At 32.7% G+C, this 12,212-nt stretch overlaps 1 protein-coding gene across 19 annotated transcripts in view; it reads left to right on the top strand.

The window, feature by feature from the left end:
- BCAS3 (BCAS3 microtubule associated cell migration factor) overlaps positions 1-12,212 on the top strand; it is a 579,161-nt gene that overhangs the window by 129,507 nt on the left and 437,442 nt on the right. For all 19 annotated transcript variants that reach the window (XM_087854571.1, XM_087854575.1, XM_087854572.1 and 16 more), the window contains 2 exons: positions 1,615-1,722; positions 4,899-4,975. In XM_087854571.1, the coding sequence (XP_087710697.1) occupies positions 1,615-1,722; positions 4,899-4,975 (185 nt within the window). The remainder of the gene's footprint in view (positions 1-1,614; positions 1,723-4,898; positions 4,976-12,212) is intronic.

Below are 12,212 nucleotides of genomic sequence, written 5' to 3'. Positions count from 1 at the left end.
AGTTTCTTTTATAGATACTGGCATATTCAGATTATTTCTTTATAGATTGGTTTAGATTGGTTTTAGAAAACGAGGTGTTAGTTCCACAGATTTTTTCTTTTGCTTATTCCAGTTTCATTTCATTTCATATTGTATTACTAGTTCCCACATTGTACTTTTATTGGATTTAACTTGCTCTTCTTTTCCTACTTTGTTAAGATGGAAACATCAGTCTCTTTATCTGTTCTAGTACCAAGAACCCACTGTCTTAATTACTATACCTTTCCAGTATAAGTCTGATCATGTGGAATGCATATTTATATACATTTTAGAATGAGGTCTCATTCTGGTCGATTTTTCATTAGGGTGGAACTGTATCAGTTTAGAAAGTCCGTCAGCCTCTGGTATATACTTCAGTTTATTTTGCTTTGTTTTGTTTTCTTTCTTTTTGTATAAATATGTCAAAATCTTAGATTCATTCCAAGGTATTCAGTATATTCATATATTCAACATATATATTTTAAAATTTCACTTTATAATGGTTTGTGCTTAATTCATAAAAATACAGGTGCTGTTGTTATTAGTGACCTGGCTAAATTGATGTATCAATTAACTAACAATCCATATTAACAACCCATGTTTCATCTTTATTGTGAGGTTCATCTTTATTGTGAGGTTGTCTTTTTTTTTTTTTTTTGAAGATTTTATTTATTTATTTCAGAGGTAGGGAGAAAGTGCAAGCATGAGTAGGGGGGAGGGGCAGAGGGAGAAGCAGACTCCCTGCTGAGCAGGGAGCTGGATTTGGGGCTCAGTCCCAGGACCGTGGGATCATGACCTGAACTGAAGACAGACGCTTAACAAACTGAGCCACCCAGGCACCGCTATTGTAGAGTTGTCTTTATGTATGTTTTGATATACAGATTTGTATTATTGAGTTTTATACTTAATACAGTCAAGTTCTCGGCAAATAATGACAGCCGTATTTCTTCCGTATGGTAATTTATTTTCTTGCCTTATGCACAGGACCTTCCATACTATGTTGAGTAGATGTGGTTTGATAATGAATATTCTTGTCTAGTTCCTGATTTTAGGGTAAAGATTTTCAGTGGTTTACCATTATATATGATTGATAGTTTTTATTAGTTTTAAGGTTGCTATACTCTATCAGATTAATGAAATGTTTCTTATCTTGAACAACTTTTTAAGTTTATCAAATACTTCTCTGCATTTATTAAGATAATTTTATGATTTTTTCTTTTCTATAGTAATAATTTGGTGAGTGAGTTTCATTTTATTTTTCCCAAATTTTGCATTTCTGAAATGAGTTAATTGGGATATATTATGAATTTTTAATAGTTCAAATAAATTTCCTTACATTATGTTAATTAAGGGTTTTACAATCATGTTAATAAGAAAATGTAGAAGTTTTTTATTGATCATCCGTGTATTTTACTTAAGATTTATCCATTCATGTTATTTTTTAAAAATTTATTTCTAATTTATTTTTTTAATTATGTTCAGCTAGCCACTGTATAGAATATAACGAATCATTGAAAATGTAGAGTTTACTGGCCCTCCCACATTTTAAAAAATAATGGCTTTTGTCTTTTTTTTTTTTTTTTTTTTTTTTTTTAGCACAAGTCCACCTTACTGTTGTGTAGATCTATATTCGCTTCGTACCGGGGAGATGGTCAAGTCTATTCAGTTTAAAACACCTATCTATGATCTCCATTGCAACAAACGGTAAGCATTTCTTCATGTGTTTCTTGTTCCAGGTAAGGTACCTCCTGGGCAGGTAAAGCTCTACTAGTGTCATTCACCATCTTTGACTTACTTTGTAACGAAGTCACAAAATACCTTCTGAATTCTGCCAAATGGTGTAGCCGTTAAGATTTCTGAATGAATGTTTTCAAACTTCCAGTCTTGACCCATTAGGGAATTAAGTTTAGTGAGTCCTAACTAGCATTTAAACACTGAAATGGAAAAGAGTAAAAAGTATCTGAGCAAATGTACAAAGATTAAGTGTTGCTTTGAGGAACTTTTTTACATGTTTAACATAACTTTTTAATAGAATGTATGTGCTTCTGTGCTGCTTTATGATATGCAGTATAACTTTCCTATTAACATTCATCAAAACAAAACATTCTGAACAATTAAAAATGGCTTTAAATATTGTTATTTCTTTGTATTTCACAGTAGAGCTGAAACATGGACTAGGTAGTTTTTCCTTCTTTAAAATCTGTTTTGTTGAAATCTCCAGGAAAATACTCAGATCTGGGTTGAACCTGACCTGATGATAATGAAGAATTAATTTATAGCCATTGAACATTAGGGGAGATAGGGACTTTAAGAATCTTCTATTACTCAATACTTCCTTTTACATTTGAGAAAACTGCAGCCCTGCAATGGTAAATGTCTTGATCGAGGTCATGGATGGAAACTGTAAATCTTACATCTCATCAAAAAGCAAACACATGGAACATGGAAAACACAATAATTTATGCTGTGTCAATATAAAATAAATTTTGTAATAAAAGACTCTCAGATTGGATTTTAAAGGGATTCAAAGAATGACTCAGAAAGGTTGACTGTAAAAAGAAGATATAAAGACATACCCGACAAATATAAACTAGAAGAACATGTGGACTTTGACACTAATGATAAAAGTATTTGAATTCAAGTACAAAAACATGAAATCAGACAAAGAAAAGCTGTTCAGTGATAGTTTGTAGTTCATAGTGGAGATCTAATTATTATGCATATTTATACTTCAAATAGTATCAAACTCAAAATTATAGGAAACAAATATTATTGCTGGGATAATGTAATTATCCAGTGAAACATCAAATTATTCAAAATCAACATTATTGAATGGGTGGGTCTAGTGGGTAATATATTTAACTTGGAAAAATACAATGAGAGCTCTTCTTCAGGTGTCCTTTGTGCTCTCACAAAATAGATTACATACATAGTTAGCCAAACAGAAACTTAAGCACACTTGAAAAGGGAGATTAAGTACAAATAAGATTTTTAGGTCACAATTTACTCGTATTACAAATACACAAATATACCAGAAAACAGAAAAACGCAGTGCAGTTAAATTTTTTAAAAAGTACTTCTTGCATTATTTTTTTAAACTGTTACAGTAAATCTGTACTTGTTCCAAGTACTGTGTTTCTGGATGATGCAGTTAGGTCAGCTTTTCTTACAACAAATATTTTTGTGTTTTTTACTTTTAATTTTAGCTGTGAAATAACGAGACAGTTACTATTTTAACATATATAAATTACCTTGAAAATTAATACAGTTAATCTTTTCATAGTCATCTGTGTGCTCATCATGTGTGATTAATGATTGTGAAACTTCTGAGTAGGAGTAAAAGCAGATAAAAGTGATTTATGAATATGAGATATCATCAATGAAAAGTGATTATGAAATTCTCTGGAAATTTGGTTGATATAGCAAAGGTTCATATTCTCCTTTTTCTTTTTTCTTTTTTTTTTTAAGACAAACCATTGACGATATATTCCAACAGCAAAAAAATCTGTTGATTTGGATACATTATGTAATTTTTAAAAAATTGATTTTCCACTTAGAAGTTGCCTGAGTTTAAATGTGGTAAAGGTTAGAGGAAAAGCTATCATGTAGATGTTACGATACTGCTTAGCTTTTGCTCTATAAAATGTCAAATCTGATTCACCACATCTTTCCCTGGTTAATTCTGCATTTGGTTTTGCAAATCAGCTGTAGGCACAGTCTTTTGGACTTAGCAATATTCATAATAAATTAAACCGTCCTTGTGGAAATGGAAATGATTTTGTATGTTACTATATTACGGGGAGGGGCTTCTTGATTGTAAAAAAACCTTTTCATCTCTGTTTGTCTTTCTGCATTTTCTCTCATTTGAGTTTGTTACCTTCTTATTATGGATTCCCTAAGCCTTTTAACCTGGTTCTGATGATTGGTTGGTTTCTTATGTTAAGTGCCATGACAGAATCATTTATTATGTGTTGTCAGCTGTGTTAAGGATTTTGTTCTGCATTAGCAAATGAACAAGATTAATACAGCATGCATGTTAAAGACAACATTTTCTTTTTTCCTACTCATCATTAACATCTGTTACTCAGATTTACCTCCCCCAAATTTGGAAAAATACCCTGAGTATGTTAAATATTTAATAATTGTAACCTTTTATTTGATTATTAAGATAACTTTGAAATTTGGATCTTTATGTTACTGTAATGTGAAGAGAAGTACTCAAAAACACAATTTATAAAATAACTTCATTTTGGATATATTTTAGGAGTTTTGGTTATAAAATATTTTATAACTAACTTATTTTCCTAATTTTTTACAAATCTTGGGCTCTGGGAGAAATATAGTTCATACAGATTCTGATTAAATTTTAATATATTGAGTCAATCAGAAATGAGTCATTTATACTGAATAACAGTTGTCTGAGTTTGCTTTCTTTCTTTCTTCCTTTTGCTCTTGTGTTGGGAAATTCAGCAATCATTTTAAGTGACAGGTTACGTAAATCCATTTTATGTTTAATTCCATGACTTTGAGCCAGCACTGGAAAAACACTTTTAGTAAATAGCCAGCAGTTTATTGATTTCATACATTCCTAATGAAGATAGATTTATTTGATTTATAATGAATGAAAATAAAATTTTATTTAGAAGAAAATAATGTTTTAAGCTGTAGTTTGTTCTGTCACTTTTCTTCTTCTAATCCTGTCTCTCTTGATTATAGTAAGGAATTTGTGGTTCTGTTTTTACATTTTAAGAGGCTGATGTTTCTTGCCTAAATTGCGTTGATAGATACTTCTTTAAATCTAATGATTTAACTTATTTATGATTTAATATACAGAATTTCACATTCACATTTTTTGTTGTTTTTTCTCCCTCTAATTTTAGGATCCTCGTTGTAGTCTTGCAGGAGAAAATTGCTGCCTTTGATAGCTGTACTTTCACAAAAAAGTTTTTTGTCACAAGTATGTATCAACTTGGTTTATTTCTTTTTTTTTTTTTTTTTTTTTTTTTTTTTTTTTTAATTAATAATGATTTTTTATTATATTATGTTAGTCACCATACAGTACATCCCCGGAAACTTGGTTTATTTCTTATAATATGCTTTTGACAGAATCAGCAAACTTATTGTAATCATCACATCAGTGTTTCGTGGTTATTCAGTTACTATGATATGCCTGTGTTTCTGTGGATCTCTTACTACTCTCATTTTATGGTATGTATTTACAACCCACAACACATTTTTTTTCCTGTTATTGAGCAAGCCTTGTATTATGTTGCCTCAGTTTCTCCTTACATGTTCTCCTTGAGTAACTATGAGTAATTTAGGTTCATGTAGCTATGCCATACTTTCCAGAGCTGTTGTTAAGTTACTTCATTCACATAACATACTTGAAGAGATAACTGGACTATATCGTACATGAGGGATTTGAAACTTAGAGACATGTCCCAGTCTCTTTCTTTCCCTCCCTCCTTCTTACTCCATCTCCCACGACTTCCAGTACTGTTTGAAAGTGCCGGAATAAGCATAGAATCTGGAGCCACATACATACTCACTGACTGGCTGAGTGATTCTTTTTTTGAAAAGAATTGGTTCTTGCAGTTGTAGGGGCTGGCATGTCCCAAACTTGTAGGGTGGGCCAGGAGGGTGGAGATTCCAGCAGGAACGGAGTCCAAAGAAAGTCTGGAGTTAGAATTTTTTTTTCATGCTCCCTTCGGCAGCACATATACTAGAATTTTTTTTTTCACTACACACTAGTAAAACAGTAGTTTTCATTCTTATATTTTAACTTCTATAACTCTCCGTCAAAGCTCTAGCTGTTTTTTTCCCAGAGTCTGATTATGCGTGTGCTGTAGAGATAGTTTTGTTGGAACAGATTTCAGTTTTGTTATGACTAGGGAATCCAACTTGTATTGCTGCTGTTCTTGAACTATCACAACTGTATACATACTTATTCATTAGATGTTTACCTAATATCTACTATGTATTAAGCCCTGGGTAGTAGATATTATCCTTTCTGATAAGAGGTCATGTTCTGAGGTAACTAATACATTATCATTTCTATGGAATTGCATCCATTGTATATGATATATAACACATAATATAATTCATTATAACACATAGTATTTATAATTTGGCAGACTAGGAAGAAGAATTATGACAGCTTGTCTTCTTGAGCTTGCAGCCATCTCTCAGACATCTACAAAGATAATGATCGAGATCATGTACCCTGAAATATTTTTCATTTTCTCACAAGACCTCATGTATACAATTCATATCTCTAACGCCTGGGACATTGAACTAGCACGGTGTAGGCTCTCACTATATATTTCTTGAACAAATGAGTACATTAATCCAGCTCTCATTGATTTTATGGTAATCAGAAATTTATTTATGATTATTAATTATGAAATGTAGATCACTAGGCAGGATCTTACGTTGTCAATCCAGACATAAAAAAATTAAAAAGTTTTTGAGAAGCATATATTCATTAATAATATCTTCATTCACAAATGTATTTTATGCATAATATGGACAGCTTTGGATAGTACATGGCCTGTTTTAGCATATTCTTCTTGTACAGGTCTTATGAATTAATATATTACACTATATTTGTATTACTCATTATTATAATTAAAACAATTAGAGAACTAGACTGTATCTAAGGAACCATGTGTGAATCTATCCGTTACCTCCATGTATGTGGGCTGCAGAGCAGTGAATCAGGGCGGAGTATGAACCCTTCAGCCAGATTCAGATACCAGGTTTTCCTGAGCATTTTTTTTTAAGATTTTTAAAAATGTATTATTTATTTGACAGAGAGACAACCAGCGAGAGAGGGAACACAAGCAGGGGGAGTGGGAGAGGAAGAAGCAGGCTCCCAGCGGAGCAGGGAGCCTGATGCGGGGCTCGATCCCAGGACCCTGGCATCATGCACTGAGCCGAAGGCAGACATTTAACGACTGAGCCACCCAGGCGCCCCTCCTTAGCGTTTATCTTACATTCTATCCGTCGTCTTCTGCTCTTCATCATTAATCAAAGATATGTGTGTCGTGGCTTCTGCAAAGTCAGATATCTCTGTTGTGACTCCTTATTAATTTTACACTTTGAGTCTGTTTTCCTTGGTAGCTGCTTTTCCCTTTTAAAATAAGGTCAGGAGCCTAGAGGTACTTTCTTGCTTCTTTTTAAAATACAGCGATAGCTTTTGCTGCCTCAGCTCTGTGTAAAATTGGAGGAAAAACATCCCAAATCATTATTTGTTAAGGTCGTTTATTTAAATGGCAATGTATGTTTTGAAATTTAAACATTAGGCTGGAAGTAATATTGTACTTGCCAATAGATCTGTTTCTTTCTTTGTAGTAAGAGTTGGGTATAAAGTCAGTTGTCATAGTGATTAAAGAGAAGTTAATAAATATGAATAAGTTAATAATAGAAATTTTTATTTTACAGAACATATTTATAGTGAAGTTTTTAAAGTAAATAAGTAAGAAATGTAGATTTTCAGTAATTAAATACCCAAGATAGAATTTTAAAAGAAAAAATAAGCTTTATTATAAAGGAACAATTTTAAATCACCAGATTTAAAAAATTTTTAGAATTCAAGTATAATTAACATACAGTGTTATATTAGTTTCAGGTGTACAATATAATGATACAACAATCCTATACATTACTCAGTGCTCATCACAATAAGTGCATCCTTAATCCTCTTCACCCATCACCCCCCTGTTTGTTCTCTGTATTTAAGTCTTTTTTGTTTGTCTCTTTTCTTTGATCACTTGTTTTGTTTCTTAAATTCCACATATGAGTGAAATCATATGATATTTGTTTTTCTCTGACTGACTTGTTTTACTTAGCATAAAAATCACTAGATTTATGTATTGAATTTATAATTAGATTTGAAGGACACAGGCTTTGTAATATTTTTGATACACTGGAATGAGAATAGACCTTTCAGAGTACTCTGTTTTATTGGAGAAATTGGGCAAAATTATGTATGATAATAGGAACTTTTAAGCTTAGATGGTCTAATAAAATTTTGCATAAAATGATGTAGATATGCCTTATATCCTTAATTGTATGCCTCTTACAAATGAGTGAAATTAGTTGCTACTAACATGAGTTTCTGTTATTTAATAGGCGATGGAAATGTATTTGTTTCATTTTTTCTTCAAGTTTTTATTTATTTATTTATTAAACCTCTCTGTATTTTATTTTATTTTATTTTTTATATTTTTTTCATAATAATATTTTTTATTATATTATGTTATTCGCCACCCAGGCAACCCTATTGTATAGTTTTTATTTTATTTTATTTTTTTATTTTAATGTTTTTTTATTATGTTAGTCACCATACAGTACATCCCTGGTTTTTGATGTAAAGTTCGATGATTCATTAGTTGCGTATAACACCCAGTGCACCATGCAATACGTGCCCTCCTTACTACCCATCACCAGCCTATCCCATTCCCTCACCCCCCTCCCCTCTGAAGCCCTCAGTTTGTTTCTCAGAGTCCATAGTCTCTCATGCTTCATTCCCCGTTCTGATTACCCCCCCTTTCTTTATCCCGTTCTTCTCCTACCGATCTTCCTAGTTCTTATGTTCCATAGATGAGAGAAACCATATGATAATTGTCTTTCTCAACATTTGCTGCAACATGGACAGCACTGGAGGAGATAATGCTAAGTGAAATAAGTCAAGCAGAGAAAGACAATTATCAGGTTTTTATTTAAATTCCAGTTAGTTAACGTATAGTGTAGTGTTAGTTTCAGGTGTAGAATCTAGTGATTCATCAACTTACATACAACACCGAGTGCTCATCACAAGTGCCCTCCTTAATACCCATCACCCATTTAACCCGTCCCCCTGCTCACCTCCCCTCCAGTAACCATCAGTTTGTTTTCTATAGTTAAGAGTCTGTTTTCTGGTTTGCCTCTCTTTCCCCCCTCCCTATGTTCATATGTTTTGTTTTTTAAATTCCACATATGAGTGGAATCATATGACAATTGTCTTTCTCTGACTCACTTATTTCGCTTAGTATAATGCTTTCTAGCTCCATCCATGTCATTGCAAATGGCAAGATTTCATTCTTTTTGATGGCTGAGTAATATTCTTGTGTGTGTGTGTGTGTGTGTGTGTGTGTGTGTGTGTGTCCTCTTTAGCCATTCACCACTCAATGGATATTTGGGCTCTTTCCGTAATTTGGCTGTTGTTGATAATGCTGCTATAAACATTGGGGTGCATTGTCCGTTTGAATAAGGACCTCCATATAAGAATCTATAAAAAAATCTATGATACTGTAGGCTCTAAATACAATTTATCTTTTAAAAAGCTTTGTTTTTTGTACATTGACAATATTTGCCAATTTTCTGGACAAGTATTTTGCAATTTGAGATTTTGCAAAGGAAGAATTTGTGGAATGTTCTGACGTGGGTCAACTTACAGATTTTCTATCTGACAGAAAAAAAAGCAAATACATAAAGCTCTTGAATCAATTGACAGAATCAGTATAGAAACTGGCACATTGTCAAAGAAAGCAATTAAAGAAATTTCATATCTTGGGATTTTACTATAATTTCTCAATTAAAACATTTATAGTGGAAATAAGAATGAAAGTATGTTTAAGCAAAAGAAGAATGAATAGAGTATGTATTCTTCTTAGTTTTCATTCTTACTTGAAACTATGAGGTTCTTATAGAAAGAATATGAGTTTTTAGTTACCTTAAAATGGTTAAATGTATTTTGATTATTAAATTATTAAAATTTTTATAAAAATTTTTTATAAAAAATTTTATAAAAAAATATTAAGTTATTAAAATTTTTCTTATTGGATAAACATTTAGTGAGATGGTGAAAATATTGTGTTTTATTATATTAATAATACTATACAATACTGTTTCATCTCTTGTGAATGTTGTTTAAGAATTTATTTTGGGTAGTACGTACTGTTACTTAAAGAAAGTAGAATAATGAACCACCATGTACTTATCTAGTTTCAACAGTTATCAATTCATGGACAGTCTTTTTCATTTATACCTTTCCAAAGGTCATTACCAAATGACCATATATAATTTATCATCTAAACTGAGGTCTTTCGATTTGAACAAATGCCATACTTAATTTAATTCTGATCAAATCTGGTCAACATATATACTAGAAATGTCCTGGGCCAACAGGGACATGTATCTTGTAAATTTCCTACCACCTGAAATCCCAAGGTTTTTCACATACAAAAACCTTCTTTATCAATGTTCGGTATCCTTTTTAACTCTTTATATCTACAATTCCCTTTCATGCTGCTTATGCTACATTTACTTTGAACTCCATTCATTATTCTCATTTCTTTGCAGGTGCACTGTCACTTTATTTTCCTGTCTGAATTGGCCTTTACACGAGCACCCTCCTTTCCCAGAATGTCTTAATCCTGCTGTCTTAATTCTCGGCTGTCTGTATTAGTTCTTATGTGAACCATTTCCTGACACCTTTAGCTTACAGCAACCTTGCCTTCGTCTAAGTCCCCAAAGATAGCAGTTCCCAAAGTCTGTTGGCAGAACACAAACCTTCAACATGCTGTGGGCATCAAGGTGCCCTGGTCACATATAGTCAGGAAACACTGCCTTCTATTGGAGAATGGCAGTGGTGACTAACATTTTAATCTGCTTAAATTTATTTACTACATTTGTATATTTCCCATATTTGTTTGATTACAGACCTTTTTTATTACTCAACACCCTTTGGGAATGCTTTTATAACATGTAATCTTTGCCTCTGTTAAGACACTTAACTTTCCATGTTATCGTATGCATTTTCTGTTTACTTGTTCTGTCTCTGCTACTAGACAGTGATCTCCTTTAGAGCAAAGTTATCTAGCTTGATTTGGATGAAGGAAGTAAGGTCTGCATGGAAAGTATAATATATCCGTGATGTTCTAGCTAACTTAAAAATATTACTGATGTTTATTTTTGCTTCTTGTGAGACTAAAACTCAATTTGCTGAAGATGAAAAACATTTATCTCAACTGTTTTCTGGTTTCAAAACATCAGCGGTCCTTTTCCAAGATGTTTAGTTAGCCAAAATGGTTTAGAATGTAGTGCAACTCTGTTATAAGTCATCAGATGGGGAAGAAAATTGCTAATATAGGATCAGTAGTCATCTCCAGGAAAAATGATATATAGGTCTGACCTGGAAATTAATGGTGTTCGGTGGATATTTAAAGAAGTGAATATATGTACGCATATATGAGTGAAGTTTCTCCCACATATTGGAGTAAATCCAGAAAATCTGAAATTTGAAAATTATATGTTTGTAGTCATCAGCTCTTGAGTATCTCTCCAGTATCTGGAGTGTTTTCCCTTTTGGGACTAGGAGCTTCTATTTTATGAGCCTTTAGCAAGTACAGACTATTAGTGAAATCTAATAAAAATGAATGGGAGAGTGAATCATTATTACTCTTTCTTGATGCCTTTGTTCTTTTTTAGTTGATAGCCTTAGGGACATCTTTATTTATTTATTTGAGAGAGAGAGAGAGAGAGAGAGAGCGAGCACATGAGCAGGGGGAGGGGCAGAGGGAGAAGCAGACTGTCTGCTGAGCAGGGAGCTCAATGTTGGGCTCAATCCCAGGACCCTGAGATCATGATCTGAGCCGAAGGCGGATGCCCAACTGACTGATCCACCCATGCGCCCCCTTTGGGATATCTTTGTCATACAGTCCTAAATGCTTCCCTCTGCATTACTGGACTCACTCAGTAGTTGAAATAAGTATTATTAAAGTATTAGGCTCTCTTGTATTCTGTGAATTGTTCATGATGAGAAGAGATCTGGAAGGATGCTTTATGAGTGTCACTCAGGTGCTTTATGAGTGACATTCAGTTTTATTAGTAAGTCCTGGTCAGGTGGCTTGAGGCCCCCGGAAGTGAATTTTTAGTAATTCCTGTTCCATTAGAATTATCACCTCTTCTTTCAGTATAGTATTTGTAAAATAGCTCTCATGATTTGGGGATGCCATAACATCTGTTTAGTGTGTATTTCATTAAATCTGAAATGTATGTAACTTAAAATGTTGAAAAATGGGGTAGTATAAAAATACAACTATCATTTCTGGGGATAAAAGATGAAAATAAGTATAATAAACTATGTATTAGAACCCAGCAATGTCTTTTGAGGACAGATGTTTAGTATAGTTGTCAGAAGGCAGGATGGT

The sequence above is a fragment of the Ursus americanus genome, chromosome 23, assembly GCF_024610735.1.
Source record: "Ursus americanus isolate L20-20 chromosome 23, mUrsAme1.1.p, whole genome shotgun sequence".
NCBI lineage: Eukaryota > Metazoa > Chordata > Mammalia > Carnivora > Ursidae > Ursus > Ursus americanus.
Note: the sequence above shows the minus strand (reverse complement) of the source record. Positions and strands in the feature narration are given on the sequence as shown.